The sequence below is a fragment of the Lissotriton helveticus genome, chromosome 4_1, assembly GCF_964261635.1.
Source record: "Lissotriton helveticus chromosome 4_1, aLisHel1.1, whole genome shotgun sequence".
NCBI lineage: Eukaryota > Metazoa > Chordata > Amphibia > Caudata > Salamandridae > Lissotriton > Lissotriton helveticus.
Window position 1 is genome coordinate 327,025,902 of NC_136063.1, and position 21,374 is coordinate 327,047,275.

The 21,374-nt window shown below is 50.7% G+C and overlaps 1 protein-coding gene across 3 annotated transcripts in view; it reads left to right on the top strand.

The window, feature by feature from the left end:
* The window catches only part of RAD21 (RAD21 cohesin complex component), a 337,501-nt gene that overhangs the window by 150,961 nt on the left and 165,166 nt on the right, over positions 1-21,374 (top strand). For all 3 annotated transcript variants that reach the window (XM_078686859.1, XM_078686858.1, XM_078686860.1), the window contains exon 6: positions 8,885-9,088. In XM_078686859.1, the coding sequence (XP_078542985.1) occupies positions 8,885-9,088 (204 nt within the window). The remainder of the gene's footprint in view (positions 1-8,884; positions 9,089-21,374) is intronic.

Below are 21,374 nucleotides of genomic sequence, written 5' to 3' on the forward strand. Positions count from 1 at the left end.
CCGCCGCGGCCCCGGCAGCAACCAGGAATACCACGGAGGCCAGGACTCCATCACACACGGACCTGGGCAACTCCCTTCGCTACGCAGAGATAGCGGTCATCGTGGGGTCAGGGCTGGGGTCCGGGCACCCGCCCAACTCCGGGTCCATGCCACACTCTGGCACCAGCTCACAGCGGCAGTCGCAGGTTGGGCCGCACGCAACACTCCGATGTTGGGCGGCTGGGGCTCCGCGGTCCACTGCAGCTCCGGAGGTCGCAGATTGCAGCCCAGGGTATGTGGTGACCGGGACAACAGGTAGGATATCGCAGATTTAGGATTTACAGCAGGATTGTGTATTTTTAGGATTACTATGGGGCTACATGAGCCGGGCTAAGACACGCCCCCCATACTGGTTGTCCATGCACGCGGACGTCTTGAATCGTGAAAGCGATCGCTTTGTCTGCCGTGCCTCCCAGCCTCGCTGTGAGGGGGAGCTCGCCTTTTTCTGCAGCCTCTCTGTGCTGTGCAGATTGTGAAAGAGCTGGTGTCACCGTTATGGTACCAAGCGGCCGTGGAGAATGAAGATAGACGCAGCGCTAGCCTTCAGCTGAGCAAAAAGTGCCGTTCGATGCTAGTTATTAAACTTTACCCAGTGCCTCGAGGTTCCAGGCGGCGCATATAGGCACTTCATTTTCCGTGTCTGCTTTGACTTTTGTTAGAATGTGTGTTGCATCCGCATGGAGGTGCTGCCAGTGACTGGCAGTCTTTATTTATGTATCTCAACGCTTGTCTGTTTCTTTGAAGACGGTGTTCTTTACACGCATTGATAGTGATAACCCTACTCATCGAATGCTGGTTTTCTTGTTTGACTGCCTTCACAACATGTGCACAATGCTTGTTTCTCGAGCAAGGGTGTGACTGGTTCTGGTTTCGTAGGTGTCGGTGTGTACAGGGCTGTGTGTACTAGCGCTTGTGTCAGCCCTGGTGTGTTTGCACAGGCTCTGCTCACTGGCCCCAGGCCCAGAGGTCGGCCTTTGATCCGGTGCCCTCAAGTAAAAGATGCCTCTGCCTGTCTCTTCCTTTAGGCCCCAGCCTGGGCAGAGGGGATTGCTCATCCTTTCTTTGGCCCCGCTGGCACGCCAGGGCAGGGATGCTGGCCTCAGAGGGCGCCCTCCGCTCACTGGTACTCACTGGCATTCACTCACTGGAGTTAGGTACGAATGTGATGCACACACTGGTGCGCACAGTGAGCCAGCAAACTCCCCCCCCCCCCCCTCTCTCGTTGCAGCCGAGCCTGTCTTCCTCCAGAGGCAAACACCTGCCTGACTTACGAGCCCCGCAGGCTCATCCACCCAAGGAGCGCTGCATCCCCCGGGTACCAGACGGACGTGTGCCAGCCGGACTCAGGTTAAAGGCGGCCGTGGGGAGGCCCCATCCGACCTCAGCTTTAAAATTTAATACTGCACCCCTGAAGGGTTCCACAACGCTGCACCCGAGCTCATGAACAGACTCAGCTGAAACAGAAGCGGACGAACTGCCGTGTGAATGGCGCCTGCAAGTCAGCTGAGCACCTCTTGCAAAACATAACTCGTCGGTGGCTCCACCTTCGAATCTCTGCGGTGTACAGGTTTATTCATTCATTCAAAGTGGCCCTTCTATAATACGCTTTTCCTTCCCGTTATATGGCTTCGTGAACCTTCATGAAATGTGACCTGCCTGTTATACCGAACCCCGGATGAAATCTGAAGCAAAGGCCGATGTATATTCAGATTTGAAACTCTTGAATGTAAGATACCTTTATTCCGTGATTGACCTGGACACGGGAAACACAAGCGTAACTTTGTCTTATTTTGGTCACTTACATGTCTGTCTTTTGTCGTTCAACACATTGTGTGATGGGGGGCATTTTCTCAGCCTGACGCCGCCGTGAGGGAAACGGCTCCAGGCAAACTCACCTGTCGGTCCACCTGCGGACTACCGCTCCCAGCAGCCCCGGAGAGGGCGTGACACTTCTCCCCGCGCCCGGAGGCGCCACAAGAGCACCGAACGCTCCTGGGGGGCATTTTCTCAGCCTGACGCCGCCGTGAGGGAAACGGCTCCAGGCAAACTCACCTGTCGGTCCACCTGCGGACTACCGCTCCCAGCAGCCCCGGAGAGGGCGTGACACTTCTCCCCGCGCCCGGAGGCGCCACAAGAGCACCGAGCGCTCCTGGGGGGCATTTTCTCAGCCTGACGCCGCCGTGAGGGAAACGGCTCCAGGCAAACTCACCTGTCGGTCCACCTGCGGACTACCGCTCCCAGCAGCCCCGGAGAGGGCGAGACACTTCTCCCCGCGCCCGGAGGCGCCACAAGAGCACCGAGCGCTCCTGGGGGGCATTTTCTCAGCCTGACGCCGCCGTGAGGGAAACGGCTCCAGGCAAACTCACCTGTCGGTCCACCTGCGGACTACCGCTCCCAGCAGCCCCGGAGAGGGCGTGACACTTCTCCCCGCGCCCGGAGGCGCCACAAGAGCGCCGAGCGCTCCTGGGGGGCATTTTCTCAGCCTGACGCCGCCGTGAGGGAAACGGCTCCAGGCAAACTCACCTGTCGGTCCACCTGCGGACTACCGCTCCCAGCAGCCCCGGAGAGGGCGTGACGCTTCTCCCCGCGCCCGGAGGCGCCACAAGAGCACCGAGCGCCGAGCGCTCCTGGGGGGCATTTTCTCAGCCTGGCGCCGCCGTGAGGGAAACGGCTCCAGGCAAACTCACCTGTCGGTCCACCTGCGGACTACCGCTCCCAGCAGCCCCGGAGAGGGCGTGACACTTCTCCCCGCGCCCGGAGGCGCCACAAGAGCACCGAGAGCCCCGCGGGACACGCGCGTGCGGCGCCGGGCTGAGCCCGGGCAGAGGGCGGGCCGTCCGTGGCCGTCAGAGGCCGGAGGAGGACGGGACGGGCCACCTCCCTTGGTTCCCTGACTTCTTGAGGTACAAAGTACTCCTTTTCATTTTTGCATACATCCCGCCAAGCATGATGTATAAGGAGGCATTAAAGAATTCCTTTTACCTGAGGGGCTCGGGAAAGGGGACTGGGGAAAAAACTCTGAGATCGAATACCCCTCCCCCTCCAACAAAAACAGCCTATTCTCTAGATAGTACGCTATCACCCCCTTTAACCTCTGAAATTCCGCAAACCATGTCCTATTGGGAGGAACTAAATGCGTTGTGTGGTACCACTTTCGTTCCTGTAGCATCCCCCTCCCTTGTACAAAACCTTTGTAGCGATAACCCTTCTGGCAGACCGTGCGAATCACCGCCACCACTCAATGAGGTCAACTCTGAAGATGCTGTAAGTAAAATCGACGGGGCTATCGAATACAAAATACAGAACTCTTCTGGTGGTGTAGGTCTTAAATCGCCCATTATGAACTCCGCCGTACCTGAGGGGGGTGATGAATGTCTGAATGCCCAAGTACAATTGCCCCAGTTGCCACTTTTAGTTCAGTTTGAGCAAATGTTAAAATCCACACTAGCTCCCCTCATAGAAAAAATAAATATCTTGGGGGATAGGCTGACAAATTTAGAGACAACTATGAAAACTAACTCCTTACCTCCCATAAAGACAGCAACACTCAAGCATCCCAACTTACCGACTGCATCCGAAGCCCCTATGCCAACTAATATTAGGAAACATACCTTAAATGAAAGTGTAAACTCCAAAATACCACCCCAAACTGCTCTTAAAATTCCCCCCAAATTTGTATCTACAAACTTTCCTATGGCCAGAGTGGAGCAAAAAAGAGAAACGCGCATTCATTTACCCCCGGAAGCCGCCCCTTTTGTCCTGGTCCTTTCGGGAGTTCCGGCACCCTCTCCTGGGAATCCCGAAAGACACAGGGACCTTTTGAACAAAGTCATATGTTGGCTAAACAAAAACAGACCCCTTCCACCCAACCATGACGGTGGGATTCTGGGTGTCAGAAGGGTGGCCTGGTTGGGGTCCCTACCTAAAGAAATTCCCGGGGACCTAATCCTGGTGAAATTTAGGAATCGGAACATTGTCCCACAGTTACGACTCTCCCAGCCCAAAGAGGGAGACGGCCACATTTCCATCTGGGACCTGCACGATTTCTATCCAAGTATCCCACATACCTTAGCATACCAACATATGATGGGAACCGGATTTCGTACTCTTACTGGTACTAGCTCTCTTGCTCGCTATAGATTTGACTCCGTATACAAACATTGGAATTCCTGACGTGACAAGCCTAGCCACCAACCTAGATTGTAAAACTTTTGAATTGTTTCAATAGGCCAGGCACATGCTCCTTTTTAACTTGTACCCACATATGCTGCTATTAGTTTGATGTTTACAATGAGAGAGCCCGACTGCGACATATATTTTAAGATGTTATTTTAAACTGTATCAACAGTCAAAACTGTATTCCATTGACAAATGAATTGTGGTGATTAGAAATAGACATTGATGGAAGAAAAACTATGTAATCATGTACTGTGATTGATTAATTTTACTGTATTTTAAAATTGTTTATGTACACTTTTATGGTTTCTATATGAAATCGAAATAAAGTTTTGAAATGAGAATGAGATTTAAAGGACGCCTACTTCCATATTCCCATTCACCCAGCCCACAGGAAATACCTCTGGTTCGTGGTGGACGGAAAACATTACTAATTCAAACTTCTCCCGTTCGGGGTAGCTACACCCAGGTTCTTCACCAAGTGTCTGGCGGTAGTTGCAGCTCACTTAAGAAGACAACAGATTCATGTCTTCCCTTACCTGGACTACTGGCTAATAAAAGCCAAGTCGCAACAAAGCTGCACACACCACACTGAAAAAACAGTTCAGCTGCTTCATAACTTGTGGTTCACTGTAAACCTCACAAGTTTAATCTCCAGTCCTTCAACTCTCAAGTGTACCTAGGAGCCACAATAGCCACTTGCAAAGCTCTAGCATAACCCAAACCATTTAGGATATGCAGCATGCAAACCCTGATATCCCAATTTCAGCCACACACATTACCAGCACGAGTGTTTATACAATTAATCAGCATGATGGCCTCTTTCATTCTGATTGTTCCTTACGCAAGACTCCAAATGCGTTACAGGAATGCTTAGCATGTCTGTGATACCAGACTTTGGGTCAGTTAACCAATCTGGTGTTCGTGGACGGCCGCACACATCGCTCTCTGCAGTGGTGGCATACACAAAACCTTTCCAAGGGGCGGCCATTAATCGACCCGGTTCCACAGATCGTGCTAACAGCAGACACATCGCTAATTGGTTGGGGAGCGCACCTTCAAAAACATACAATTCAGGGCATGTGGACCCCACAACAAAAACTCCTCCACATAAACAATCTGGAGCTTTGGGCTGTCTTTCTAACATTGAAAGCCTTTTAACTGCATCTAGTAGGCAAAGCTGTCCTAGTTCGTACAGACATGGCAGCAATGTACTACATACAAAAATAGGGGGGTAGGGACACCATCTACCGCTTTCACAACTAGCACAAAGCATCTGTAGATGGGCCATACCTCAAAGGATTTCTCTCCTTGCGGAACGCCTCCCAGGAGTAAACAACCAAATCGCAGATCTGCTCAGTCTTCTAAGACAACAAATTCACGAATTGGAACTACATCCTCAAGTTTTCCTCCCATTCTTCCAAATGTGGGGCTACCCAGAAATAGATCTGTTCGCCACACACCCCCACGCAAAATGCCAAAACTTCGCGTCCAGGTGTTCTCACCCATTATCCCAAGGCAATGCGCTATGGATGAATTGGTCAGGAAAATTTGCTTACGCTTTTCCACCTCTCCCACTAATTCAGTTAGTAGGTCAGAAGCTTAAGCAACATTCACTAACAATGATCCTAGTTGCTCCCACATGGCCTCGACAACTGTTTCACAACCCTCTTGGAACAATCAGTAGTTCCCTACCACACCTCTCCCCCAAGTTTCTCACTCAGAACCATGGAGAGATAAGACATCCAGATCCCAGTCAACTCAACCTTGCGATCTGGCACCTGAAATCATAGTTTGGCTACCTTAACCTTCCTCCAGACTGCCTGAACGTCTTTAAAGAGGCTAGACGCCCTACCACAAGAGCATGCTATGAAGCAAAGTGGAAAAAAATTGTAATTTATTGCGCAACCAATAAAATCAATCCATTAGATGCTTCTATCCAAAACATAATTTGCTATCCGTTACATTTACAGCGTTCTATCTTAGCATATAAATCTATACGCTTACAGACAGACAACACTTGTCTTTGTTTCGAGTGCCTGCTATCAAAGCCTTCATGAACGTACTCCAAAGAATCGTTTCTCCTAGACTTCCAGTCTCCCCAGTGTGGAATCTTAATATAGTCCTTACAAGACTCATGGGACCACCCTTTGAGCTATTGCACAAATGCGAGTTGCAATCTCCCACCTGGAAGGTAGCCTTCTTTCTAGCCATCACATCTCTTAGAAGAGTGAGTGAGCTCTAGGCACTAACTATACAAGAACCATTTTTACAAATTCACCAAAATGTGTTCTTAGGACTAACCCCAAGTTTTTACCTAAAGCTGTTTCTGCATTTCATCTCAACCAGGCTGAGTTAGCAGTGTTTTTCCCTCAACCAGACTCAGTAGCAGAACGTGCTCTTTACACACTAAATGTAAAAAGAGCCATACTATATTACATTGAAATAACTAAATCTTTTAGGAAAACCAGACAACTTTGTTGCTTTTTCACCACCACACAGTCATTCCCATATCAAAAGCCGGTATTGCAAGGTGGATAGATAAGTGCATTCAAATATGCTACATCAATGTTAAACACACCGTAACAATTCCGCCCTAGAGCACACTACACGCAAACTAGGGGCCTCTATGGCATTCTTAAGGAACATTCCCTTAGATGACATCTGCTAAGCTGGAACATAGTCTACACCACACACATTCACAAAGCACTATTGTGTAGATGTGTTCGCGAAACAACAAGCTAGTGTGGGCCAGGCAGTTTTAAGTACACTGTTTTAAACAACTGCAACAGATGCAGGTTAGCCACCGCCTGGGAGAAACTGCTGTATTGTCTATGCTAAAGCATATGATCTACAGCTCATATGCCTCGAACGGAAAATGCTACTTATCCAGTATGCATCTGTTCTTGACATATAGAGCTGGAGTCATATGCACCCACCCGCCTCCATGGGTACCTTTATCTGTTGCAGTATTCTCTTACTTAGATACACTATACATGGACGTTTCTTACTAACTCCATCACCCTTACGGTAAAACAATCTGGGGATGGAGTCGATGCCCATGCGCACTATCACCAAAAGGAGTCACCACCTACCTCGTGACTACAAAGACATTTTCGAAGAAAAACAAAGTGCAAACATCTGGGCCCAACGCCAGATGGTGATCTATGCTAAAGCATATGACTCTACAGCTCTATATGCCAAGAACAGATGCATACTGGGTAAGTAGCATTTTCCTCCTTTCTCTTAGGCCGTCCATGAGTGTGCTTGTATCTTCCAACTCTCCCTTTGTGTGGCTCCTCTTTCCCGGTCCAATGCCCACTCCTGTACCCCTCATGCTGAAAGCGCTCTCCTGTGCTTCTACCACCAAACTCCCGACTGCTCAGTGTTGCTTCCTTGCTTGTGTGCTTACTCTTCCACAGCACTGTTACTCTTCCTGCATTTCTCCTCCCCTCTATTACCTTCTGTGCTCAGTCTTCTGTTCTCTTAAATGTATATTTTGGGGCAATCAAATTAACTTTTTTTTTCTTTTTGCATGCTACATAGCTTTTTACCGATGCTTACAGCATCGACATAGCCACTAGATCCCAAAGTCGATACTTATTGGCTATGCCAATGTTTATTTATCCTGAAACTTTAACCTGGTGATCTGTGTGTTTTAGGTGTCAAATCTGTTCAGCAAGACTGATCCAGGCCAAATTGTCTACACAGTTAATATCTAAATTAGTTCCTCTTCCATTTAGTGTATGTAAATAGTCATTTGAATATAATGAAGTTTTTGAGTGTCTCCCCTCAAACCTACTGTGGGTATCTCTGTTCCAGTAGTTTTGTCCAGTGCGAGTAAATTGAGTATCAGCATCATGTCTTTTGGGTATCCATTGAGGAAAATGTTCTTCAATGACTGGTGCACCTTCTAATTTAGTTCCTTGTTCATGTAAAATACGTTCACGAGAAACCTGCATACAACATTTTGGAAATGCTGTTCAGTATTCTTACTCTGACTTCAGTTAAAATAGCAAATATAGCTGACATTTCTCTGCATTGAATCTTTGATTCACATGCTTAATTCATTCCCCTTCTTCAGGCTTTGATTCCCTAGGAACTTTAAATACCAGTAAACTATTAACAAGAGTATTTATTAGCACATCCACTGTATTTGAAATAGTCCTAACTTTGAGATGGAAGTGCTAAGTTCCGTACCGCCACCCCCAAAAGCCAGTGTACTTTTGTTCAGATTTCTTAGCAGAAGTGTAGGATATTCATAACGGAAAGTGAGCCTCTGAGTAGTGAGGTGGTGAGCGGGTTGCATGTGAATCTATGAAAGATGTCTGCACTGGGCAAACTGCAGTTACAGGTACGCAACTAATTTTCTGTTTTCGCAGTTCAAGAATTTGATCCACGATTGTTTCATTGCCTTAATGTGATCCTTTCTATGTAGTATTTCTGTTCCTGTCATACTTCCGGAATTCGCATGTCTTTGGACATTTAACATTCAAATAAGATTGTTGTGTATTTATCATGCCTTTTGTGTTGCACATTGCTGAATATTGATATTGTGAATTAAAGAAAGTGGACTCTAAGCAGCCTACATTCTTTGTAGTTTATTGGAGCATTCTACCATACCTACTCTAGATTGCTTGATGCTTAGCTAAATGTGTTTTGTTTGCAGGTGATTTTGGCATGGATGATCGGGAGATGATGCGCGAAGACGGTGCCTTTGAAGATGACATGTTGGTAAGCACCAGCGCATCTAACCTCCTGTTGGAGCCAGAGCAGAGCACCAGCCATATTAATGAGAAGAGTAACAACCTCGAATTTACAGACCCATACAAAGATGACAACTTTGGCGAAGGAAATGATGGAGGAATACTTGGTAGGTTTAGTTTGAAACAGTTGTTGCATATTTGTCTTAAGGGTCAGTTTAACTGGCATTCAAGTTGTTTTGCTGAATAAATTAACTCAATTGGTTTGTTAAATGCATTGACACAATATCTTGTTTGAATTCCTTATTGTGAAAATGCATAATACCTGTCCTGTGACACTTTGGTCCTGTGAACTATGGGAACGAGTCACTTATTTGAGCTTGGTAATTTGCGGAAGAGCTTGTACAGAGTGGGATTTGTTGCTGATGTGTATATGTCTGGATAGTTAAATAGAAATATTGAATAGAAATGTATAAATGAAGTTATTGCAATTTAATACCCATCTCATTCATTTTAGTGGATTTAATTTAAACCATACTATAGTTTCCAAGAAAGCTCTGACAATGCAACTTTATTTTAGTACTCATTTCATTAGTTTTAATGGAGAATTGCTAATAGTCTTTACCCTGATTGCCAAATTGCTGTGTATTACTGTCCAAGATTAGGCATCTTAAAGTGCAGCTAAATTGTTTGGCATCTGCTGTAGAAATACCAATCTGAAAGAAACAGTTATAGATTCCTTACCTTAGAATTACCCCCAGGCGTATAGGAAGGTGGCGTCTGTCGATTCCGCGTCCGTCGTGGTTGCTCCATAGATGCTGCTCTCGTGCGCTGACATCAATTCTTTCTTTTTACGCGCCAGCTAGCGCAGATCTGGGGAGAGTAGTACCCCCCAGTCACTTTTTTACTTACATTTTTGTGACTTTTGTAGACTTCTTTTTGAGTCTTACATCAACTCCTGGTGCATGAGGGATGCCCGGTTTCAAGGCCTGCGGTTACTGTACTTGACTGTCAGTGACGGAACCACACCGCGTGTGCCTCTACTGCCTGGAGCGCGACCACGACCCCAAGTCGTGCTCCGACTGCCGAACCATGGCCCGAAGTTTTTGTAGGAGCAGTCCTGAAAGCTATTCAAGGCCTGGTGGTCGGCTCCATGTCGTTCGAGGTCCAGGTTGCGTGGGAGGTTGAGGGACCGTTCGCGGAGCCATCATCACTTCTCATCTAAGTCTTCACACTCTGGGTCAGGTGAGTAGACGACTTCCCCTTGTCAGTCGGCCGACACGACGAAGGGTGCTGGTGGTGCCCCTCCCACGACTCCGCGTGCGGAGCCTTTAGGGTTGACCCTTGCCCAGCCTCATCAGTTTTACGAAGCGATGCATGCCATCTTTGGGCAACCTGGCTCTGCTGGGCCCGAGGCCTTCGGCTCTGCCGGATCCGGCCTCGGCACTCCAGGGCCCCCTTGTATCCAGGCCTAGATCCGGATAAGCACCGGTCCACATTATTACTGCTCCACTGGCGCAGATTCCACAGCACAATGTCGGCAGCCGGCGCCAGCTGGACCTCCAGCCAGCATCGACCCCGGCTTCCACCCCAATGTGGATACGGTGCCGGACCGCCGCCGATGGGTACTTTTGTGCCTGCATTCCACCCTAGCCATTTTCAGCCAGTTTGCCAGCCAGAGGAGGGTGAGGAAGACTGGGAAGCATCTGAGGACCCTCTCGCTGCCCAGCTGGAGTACGATCAGGACTGGAGAGGACCTGGGGGATGCCAGTGGTCTGGACACCTCACCAGACCATGGCATGTTGTCTCCCCCTACTGTGGCTACGGAGGAAGGAGTGTCTTCCGCAGTGGTGTTGTGTAGGTTGGCCGAGGCCCTACACCTCGAACTACCTACTGTGGCAGTCAGGACTAACCTGACAGAGGTGCTTAAACCGGCAGCGAGCTCTTCGGATCCCCTGCTGCCGTTTAATGAAGCCTTCAAGGACATACTTTTGGCACCTGGTCCAGGCCCAACACAGGCTCCTGTGGATAGGATCGTTGCCCTACGCCTCCACCCGGCAGCCCCACTTTCCTCTCCCAACACCCATTCCCGAGAGCTCTGTAGTCCAAGCCTCAACGTCCCAAAGCATATTCCCTACTGCACCACCGGACAGGGAGTCCAAGAAGCTGGATCCGCTTTGGAAGAAGTTGTTTTCTTCCTCCAGCTTAGGGCTGCAATCGGTGCACACCATACCTCTAGTGCCATTATTCCCACTCTTTGTGGGATACGGTGGTGCAAGGGCTGCCTGAGTGTCCTGAGGAGTCCCGGGCCATGCTCTCCCGCTGTTGCTGAGAGGAGAGATGCAGCAAAGTTCGCCATCCGCTGTGGACTAGACACTGCCGATTCATTGGGTAGGACCATTTCAACATCTGTGGCCCTTCGCCGTCACGCCTAATTGAGAACGACTGGCTTTTCCGGGGATGTCCAGAACACTTTGATAGCCATCGCCTTTTCGGAAGCAAGGCAGTGCGCTAGAGCACTTCAAGGACTCTCTGGCTCTGGCAAAGTCCTTGGGCCTCTCCACCACACACCCTGCACGGTATGCCTTTCGCCTCTTTCGTGGCCACGGAAGTGGTCCCTCAACATGTTCCTTTCAGAGCCACAGGCCAGCGCAAGCAGTTCAACCTCAGCGCGGCCGGGGACGTGGGAACCGATGTGGTTCTGGGGACCAGCGGGCAGGTCAGTCCACCACTGCACCCTCTGCAGCAGCCTCCAAACTCTCCTAGATCAAACGTTCAGGCCCATCAAACGCCAGTGAGCGTCAGGATCCGCTATCACCTCCTCCACTGGCGCACCATCACGACGGCTGGGTTTTGCAGATAGTACTAAAGGGCTACTCCCTCCCCTTCAAGACTATCCCTCCACCCATGCCACCCCAGTACCATTGCATTCCTCGGGATCATCTGGCCCTTCTCCAACAGGAAGTTACGTCTTTTGACCAAGGGAGCCATGGAGCACGTTCCTGCCCCAGAAGTAGGTCGTGGTTGCTAGTCCCACTACTTTCTGGTGCCCAAGAAGGACAAGGGCCTGCGTCCTATCTTGGATCTCAGGGATGTCCACCGCTTCCTCCGGAAGGAGAAGTTCAAAATGTTGTCCCTGGCTCAGGTCTTGTATGCCCTCGACCATGCAGACTGGATGGTAGCGTTGGACTTGAAGGACGCTTATTTTCACAACCCCGTCCTGCAGGCCCACCGGCATAACCGGAGGTTCACGGTAGGCCACGAGCATTTTCAGTTTACTGTGCTCCCCTTTGGCCTAACCAGTGCCCCTAGGGTGTTCATTCAGTGATGGAGGTGGTCAGCTCATCTGCGCAGATCAGGGGTTCCAGTCTTCCCCCAGGTCGACGACTGGTTGTTGAAGGCGGGTTCGCCCCAGGCAGTCGTCTCCCACCTCGAGACTGCGGCCGACCTCCTGCATTTGCTGGAGTTCTCCATCAATGTGCCGAAGTCAGACCTGACCCCCTCTCAGAAGCTCCTCTTCATCAGAGCGGTTCTGGACATGACACAGTTTCAGGTTTATCCTCCCGAACAGCGAGTCCTGCTTTTTGATTCCGATCTTTCAGCCTCTATCCTGAGTTTCGGTCAGGATCACCCTGAGGCTGCTGAGCCTCGTGGCCTCCTGTATCCTGCTGGTCGTTCATGCCAGGTGGCATATGTGGGCTCTGCAGTGGGACCTGAAGTTTTGCAGCGTGAATCTTTCTGGATTCACTATGCTGTGCATTATTCCGCGGTCTTGTGGTTGGGTCCGGATTCGTAGTCTTTTCTTTGTTTTTTTTTTTTTTTTTTTTTTTTCTTTGCCCAGGTGGGCGTCGGCGTCACACCCCCTTTGGGTGTATTTCCGGTGACGTCGGCATGCTTCCTGCGGAAGCTCCCACTCTTGGGCGCCATCTTCAGATTCTTTTTTTCCGCGGTCGGGTCTGGATCGTTCCCGTTTGGGCTCCAGACATTTTTGGAGAAAGAAGAAAGAAAATACAGAAAAGACGAGGAGAAGTCATCTGAAGACTCCAGGGGACTTCACCGACGAAAGACAAGCAAAGATAAGGCGTTTTCCATCCAGATCTTCGACGAACGTCGACGAACACGCGACCAGAGAGGCCCTGGACGCTCGAGGATGGACAACACGCCGTTCAAGTTCTGCCGGAACTGCCACCACAAGTACGCGCAGAAAGACCAGCACCCGGTATGCAACCTTTGCCTACCGGTGGACCACGAAAGCGGAGACTGCAACGCCTGTTCCGCCTTCACCCCAAAGACCCTTCGTGTGAGAGAGAGGCAGAGGGTAGCACACGCCACCCTGCAGGGGAAGGCCCCGACCCCGTCGCTCTACGAGCTGGGGATGTCCTCCGAGGAAGAAGACAACGCTGCCGCCGAAGACGACTGCTACACGGTCGTAGAGACCGATTACACGAAGACTTCTGACAAGGTAGGAGACTCTTCGGCCCCCAAGAACCCGAGAGACTCTGAGTCTCGAAAAATCGAGGGCAAGACCCCGAAAGCGCCGACGCCAAAAAAGGCGGCGTCCGCGACTACTCCCAGGCCCAGCGGATCCTCAGAGAAGGAGTCCCCGGCGCCGAGAGCTGCTGATCAGCAGAAGACGTCGAAAATCGTCCCCGAAAAGGATCGATCGACGAGGGAGAAAGACCCGAAACTGTCGACGACGACCAGAGACCCGATATCCGGTTCGACGTCGAAAACTTCGACTCCGAGAGGCACGGCGACGAGCCATCCGTCGAAGAGACCGGCGGAACCATCCGACGCGGAACACGCGGCCGAGATGGAAAAGAAAAGAAGGCGCCTCGAGGCAGAAATGGAGAACTTCATGCAGCGGAAAAAAGATTTCGACGCAAGGATGAAGGCCTTCACGATCCCTCAGAAGACCAAGCCACCAGTGCTGGAGGCGGTCGAGGAGGAAGAAGAGGAGGTCGCCGAAGTCACCGAGCAAGACCGGGACGTCGAGGTGTTCGACGACCAGGAGGAGTACGAGAATCCCCACGAGAGCTACAGCTATGGGGAGGAAGATGAGGGCAGGACAGACACAGAGTCGGCGCCCTATGACCTTCAGGATGTGGATTACATCGATGTCGAGACCGACAGCCCGGAGGAGGTGGTCGACACCTACCCCTCGAGGCCCTCGCCGCCGGACGACATCGGGCCTACAACGCGGTGATACAATCTGCCGCAGCAGCTTTCAAGCTCAAGCTCGACGAAGAGAAGCAGAAAGCAGACTTTCTTCTGGAAACATTGCTCCCAACACAAACGAGGAGCCAGTTCCTCCCGATGCTCGAGAGCGTCTTGGCTCAGGGGAAGGAAGCTTTCAGGGAGCCCGCAACATGCAAGGCAGTGACTCCCAGAACTGAGAAGAAGTACAAGCATGCCGCAAAGGACCCGGCCTACATTCAGGGCACGGTCTCCGCAGACTCCATTATCACGGCCACAGCAAGGAGGAGGGCTAACGTACCCACTACCTCGGGCCCGCCACCGGATAAAGAGAGCAAAAGGATGGATCTGGTGGGCAGAAGGATCGAACGGAATGCCGCGACCCACTGGCGCATGGCTAATTCCAACGCCCTGGTGAACAGACACATGTACCAAATCATGGAGGGACTGGGACAGTTGGTGAAGGACTTGCCCCAGGATGCCAAGCAGAAAGCCGAAAAGCTAATTGAAGAGGGGAAGAATGCTGCAAATTCTTGCCTTAAGACGGCTCTGGATGGGGCAGACACGGCCAGCAGGCTCATGATGATGGGCGTCACGGAAAGGAGACACGCCTGGCTCAGGATATCCGGTTTCAAACCGGAGGTGCAACACAGCATCCTGAACACCCCGTTCAACGGCAGTACGCTTTTCGGACAAACAGTTGATGAGCAACTCAGCCAACTTAAGAAGGATAACGAAACAGCAAGATCCATGGGAGCATTGCAGTTCAGAGGGAACAAGAGGGGCACCCCGTCACGGAGGCCCGGCGGAAGAGGCGGAAACCAGCCAGGTACTTCACACCAGGCTTTCCAGCAAACGCACCAGGCAGACTCGCAGGGTCAGCAGGGCCATCAGAAACAGCCCTGGCAGTACCAACAAAGAGGCCAGTCCTTTCGAGGGAGAAATGGACGAGGACAAAATAGAAGAGGGGGCCAGCAGCCCACCTCCAAGTGACTTCGAAAAAACCCGTGTGCCCACCCACAAAAAAGATCCCAGGGGGCAGCACGTACAGATGGGTCAAGACAAACTAGACACCCACGACCACAGGACACCAGTGGGAGGGAGATTAAGATTCCACCTCCAGGAGTGGAGAGGAATCACATCAGACAAATGGATCCTCAACATTATCCAATTCGGATACTGCATAGAGTTGGAGGCGAGGCCAACAAGCAGAAAACCAAGAAGAAAGCCACTAGCAAGCAAGCAGCTGCAGTGCCTTCAGGAAGAAGCAAAAGAACTCCTGCGGAAGCAGGCCATAGAAAGGGTACCCTTCAAAGAAAGAAACACAGGAGTATACTCAACATACTTCCTGGTACCAAAAGTAGACGAGACAATGAGGCCCATTCTCGATTTACGGTTCGTGAACCGATTCATAAGAACGCAAAAATTCAAAATGACCTCCCTGCAAGAGGTGCTCCCACAATTGCAGATCGGGGACTTCATGGTCACAATAGACCTCAAAGACGCATACCTGCACATCCCAATGAACAGGAAGCACAAGCACATGCTCAGGTTCACCGTCGGAGAAAGCCACTACCAGTTCACGACACTGGCCTTCGGTCTAAAATCGGCACCAAGAGTTTTCACAAAGTGCCTCGCAGCAGTCGCGGCGCACCTAAGAAGGCAGGGGATACATGTATACCCTTACCTGGACGACTGGCTGGTGAAAGCAAACTCATACCAGAAATGCAAGCTGCACGCACATACAGTGACCAGCACGCTCATAAACCTGGGGTTCTCCATCCATTGGAAGAAATCATCAATGGAGCCGGAACAAGTGAAGATCTTCCTGGGAGCACAGATCAACACCTTACAGGGCAAGGTGTTCCCCAGCGAGAAGAGGGCGAGGGCGCTGGTGAAGGAAACTCGCCTCTACCGGAAGGGACAAGCTCGGACAGTGAGGACGGCGAGCAAGATCATGGGGATGATGGCATCATGCATCCACCTGGTACCGAATGTACGACTCCACATGAGACCCATTCAAGAATGGCTACAGGAGCAATGGTCACAAGCTACAGGCAGTTGGGAGGATCTAGTGGTTGTAACGCACGCAGTGCAGAAGGAGATGACATGGTGGACCATGGAGAACATAGCAAGGGGAAAGCCTCTAACGCCCCCAACGCCAACAGTGACCATCACCACAGACGCATCCCTGAAGGTTGGGGCGCTCACATGGAGGAGCTCAAGGTGAGGGGACTGTGGACACCGACGGATGCCACAAAGCACATCAATTACTTAGAATTGAAGACAATCTTCCTTGCACTGAAGGCCTTACAAACAAGACTGTACAAGCACAAGGTATTGATACAAACAGACAACACCACTGCGATGTTCTACATCAACAAGCAGGGGGGCACACAGTCCGCACCGCTTTCAACGCTGGCGCAGGAGATATGGAGATGGGCCATCCCTCTCAAGATAGACCTGCTAGCCATACACCTACCAGGGAAGGACAACATACAAGCCGATTGGCTCAGCAGGCAGACATCGGCATCCCACGAGTGGGAGCTCAATGCTCAGGAGACAAGATACCTGTTCGACAGGTGGGGGACACCATCGGTGGACCTGTTTGCCACACGCCAGAATGCAAAATGCCAAAACTTCGCATCCAGGCAGCCCGAGGAGGGGACACTGGGGAATGCCCTATGATAGATTGGTCAAGGACATTTGCCTACGCCTTTCCCCCGATACCACTGATGCACAGAGTACTGAGCAAATGCAGAGCGAGCAACATGACACTGATACTGGTCGCACCGCAGTGGGCGAGGCAGACCTGGTACTCGCAGATCATGGAGATGACACAGTGTGCACCCCACAGATTCAGCAGGAGGAAAGATCTACTGTCCATGCAGAACGGAGAGGTACTGCATCCAGAGCCAGAGAGCATGAGCCTAGTAGCGTGGCTCCTGAGGACATAGAGTTCGCACATTTGAGACTACCAGAAAGCACCCTGAGGGTACTTCGGGAGGCACGAAGGCCCAGCACTCGAAAGTGCTACGTTGCGAAATGGAAAAGATTCACAATATGGTGCAGACAGGAAAGACTCCACAATAAGATGAAGAGGGACTCCACAGTGCTAAGGTACCTGACGCACTTACTGGAGAAGAACCTTAGCTCATCCTCGTTAAGAGTTCACTTGGCAGCGATAGTAGCCTACACAAGGGGAGAAACGTGCAGGAGCTTCTTCACATCACAGGTGGTGAAGAGATTCCTAGAAGGAGCGAAAAGGATCGCACCACCCAAGCGGGTGCCGCCACCCGCATGGAACTTGAACACAGTCCTAACGGAACTCATGAAAGAGCCCTTTGAACCACTTCACAAGGCCTCCCTAAAGATGCTAACTATGAAAACAGCCTTCCTGGTTGCGATAACGTCCTTACGCAGAGTAAGCGAGCTTCAAGCGCTGACGCTACAAGAACCATACATACAAATACACAACGATAGAGTTGTGATGAGGACTGACCCACACTTCATGCCGAAGGTGGTATCCAATTTTCACATGAACCAGTCGATACAGATACCGAGTTTTTTCCAAAAACCCACAACCAGCGCAGAGAGAGCTCTGCACACCCTGGACGCCAGAAGGGCAGTCATGCACTACATTGAAAGGACAAAGGGGCACAGGAAAACGAAACAGTTTTTTGTGTCCTTCGCAAACAGCTTCATGGGCAAAGCAGTAACCAAAAGGACCATTGCACGATGGATCGCACAAACAATCCAACTCTGCCACAAACGGGCAGGACAGGAACTGGCTGAGGGGACGCGTGCCCACTCCACCAGGAAGAAGGGCGCTACAATAGCCTTCCTGGCTAACACACCCATAGAGGACATATGCCTGGCGGCAACATGGGCTTCGGTGCACACGTTCACGAAGCACTACTGTGTGGACATACAAATGAACAAGGAAGCTCAAGTGGGACAGAAGGTGCTACGGCACATATTCAACACCCAACGCTCATCTTCCACCCAGCCGCCACAGAGATGAGAAACCGCTACAAAATCTATGCACGGCATAGTGAATCCAGAAAGATTCACGCTGCAAAACGAATAGTTTTCTTACCTGTCTGTGTAGTTTTGCAGCTTGAAGATCTTTCTGGATTCACTAGCGAACCCACCCACCTCCGCCAGAAAGATGAGGCTGGAGAGAGAAGAGGTGGTTAACTAAAGAATAGACTTTGAAAAGTACAAAGCGGTAAATACAAACTAAGATGAACATTGCCATTACTTCGGAAACGAAAGAAACACGGAAAAAAAGAACCCGAAGATGGCGCCCAAGAGTGGGAGCTTCCGCAGGAAGCATGCCGACGTCACCGGAAATACACCCAAAGGGGGTGTGACGCCGACGCCCACCTGGGCAAAGAAAAAAAAAAAAAAAAACAAACAAAGAAAAGACTACGAATCCGGACCCAACCACAAGACCGCGGAATAATGCACAGCATAGTGAATCCAGAAAGATCTTCAAGCTGCAAAACTACACCGACAGGTAAGAAAACTATTCGTTCCAGTGGGTGCAGTATCAGGGGAATTTGTCTGATTGCATCCAGATCTCGGAGGGCACTGCACAACAATTGCAGTGGTGGCTCACGAACCAGTATTGGTTCAACAGCAGATCCCTCTCCCTTCCCCCAACCAGAACACGCAGTGGTGGCAGACGCATCCTTTCTGTGATGGGGCGCCCACATGGGAGAGACTGGATCAGAGGCCTCTGGTCACCTGCGGAGTCCGAGCTCCACATCAACCTTCTGGAGCTTCGGGCGATCAGTCTTGCACAAAAGCATTCCATCCCTCTGTCCGGGGAAGAGTTGTGCAGGTGTTCACGGACAACACCACTGCCATGTGGTACTGCTACAAACAAGGTGGAGTGGGGTCATGGACCCTATGTCAACAGTCTCTACGTCTCTGGACATGGCTTGAATATCAGGGCATATCCCTGGTCGTTAAACTGGCAGGTTCACTTTACGCCAGGGCGGACAAACTCAGCCGCAGGTGCATGATGGATCACGAATGGCCTCTTCACTCGGAGGTGGTGCAAGGTCTTTTTCAACAATGGGGAGAGTCTGTGGAGAGTCTTGGTTAGATCTATTCGCCACCGAAGAGAACTGACCATGTCAGCAATTCTTGTGCATTGGAATTTCCAAGGCGGCACTCGCTAGGCGGCGCTTTTCGTCGCTAGTGGAGTTGCGGTCTTTTGTACGCCTTTCCGCCTATACCACTTCTGCCCAGAGTGCTGAAGATCAAGCGCGACCGGGCCCAAGTCATTCTTATGGCTCCAGATTCGGCACGAAGAGTCTGATATTCCGAGCTGCTCAACATGGCCATTGATCCCCCGATCCGACTGCCTCTTCGGGAGGATCTTCTGTCGCTGCAGCAGGGGATGGTCCTCCACCCGAACATGTCCAGCCTCCACCTACTTGCATGAAGATTGAGCGGCGGCAGTTAATGTCATTTGAATTGCCTCCCGAAGTCTGTGATGTAATCTTGGCAGCCAGTCGTCCCTCCACTAAGACGTTCTACGCCTGCAGATGGAATACATTTGTGGCATGGTGCACAGCAAAGGCTGTGGATCCCCTTTCCGCCCCTCTTTCTGAGGTTCTCTTGTTCCTCCTGTCTTTGGCCCAGCCGGGCTCTGCTCTGGGCACTCAAGGGCTACCTCTTGGCAATTTCAGCCTTTGTCAGGCTTCCTGATCAGCCTTTTCTTTTCAAATTCCTTGTTGTAAATAGATTTCTCCAAGGCATTACTCTTATTTTTCCTCCTGTAATGCCTCAGTGGGACTTGAACTTGGTTCTTACTTATCTGACGTGTTCTCCCTTTGAGCCGCTCCATAACTGTCCTCACAGACTCCTCACTCTCAAACTGCTTTTCTGGTGGCCATCATCTCTGCGCCCAGGGTGAGTGAGCTACAAGCCCTGTCTTCCAAGCCTCCTTTTCTGGCTGTTTATATGGAAACGGTCGTCCTCGAAACTTAACCTTCCTTTCTTTCAAAGGTGGTCACTTCTTTTTCTATTGGCCAAACCATCATTTTGCCCACCTTCTTTCCGCATCCTTCAAAAGAGTAAGAGATGCTCCACCGTCTGGATACAAAACGTGCTGTCTCCTTTTAGTTGGATTGCACCAAACAATTCCAGGTAGACGACCAGCTCTTTGTTGATTACGCGGGCCGTGCAGAAACGGACCATCTCCAGGTGGGGCGTTCTGCGCATCAATGCCTGCTATTCTTGGGCAAAAAAGGAGCAGGAGCTACTGCTGTCAGGCGGCTACGTGGGCATCACTGCACACGTTCACCATGCACTGCTGCCTGGACAGCCAAGTCCGGAGAGACGGCTTCTTTGGCTGTTTTGTTCTCCAGGACTTTCTGGTGTGAACTTGGTTCGCAGACCCACCTCCAGGGTTGGTATTGCTGGGGTATCTATTCTAAGGTAAGGAATCTATAACTAACGGTTTCTTTCAGATAAACAAGTTACTTACCTTTGATAACAATATATCTGTAAGAAACATAGGTTAGTTATAGGTTCCTTACTGCCCCACCCATCCTCCCAGTTCTGGTACATAACTTCTAGGGTTAAGGACATCCTTTCAGGGCCCTGGTTTTTTACACCAGTTGTCAGTGTCTCGCATGGCTCTGCTCTTCTGGGGTGGAAAGTAGTGTGCAGAACTGACGTCAGCGCACGAGGGCGGTGTATATGTAACTTCTGCCACGTCATCCCGCCGACCACGACGGACGCGATCGATGCCACCTTCTGACGCGCAAGGGTACTGCTGACGAAAAACTTTCCGGATCCAGTCTGGCGCCTGGGGGTAATTCTAAGGTAAGGAATCTATAACCTATGTTTCTTAGATATATTGTTACTGTAGGAGAGTAGGGTCTGCTTCCTATGGTTACCCCCACTTTTTGCTGTGATTTTCTGTTTTTTCGACTTTAGTGTGGCTGTGGGCCTGCTAATCAGACCCACAGCCCAGCTGTTCTCTCTAAATTGATACCATGTACTTTAGGTACATACCTAATTGGGAATTGGGTCACCTTTGTAAGCCCCTGTATAGTGTACCATAGGTACTCAGGGCATAGGTGCATCCAAGACCTACCAGGGGCTGCAGCATGTATTATGCCACCCCCTGGCTGGCCATCCAAACTGACACCACAGGCTGATCACTCAGCTTGGGCAAGGTGGTGTAATCACCCCTTGCTTAGATATAGTATACCTATATCTACCCTTATATATAGA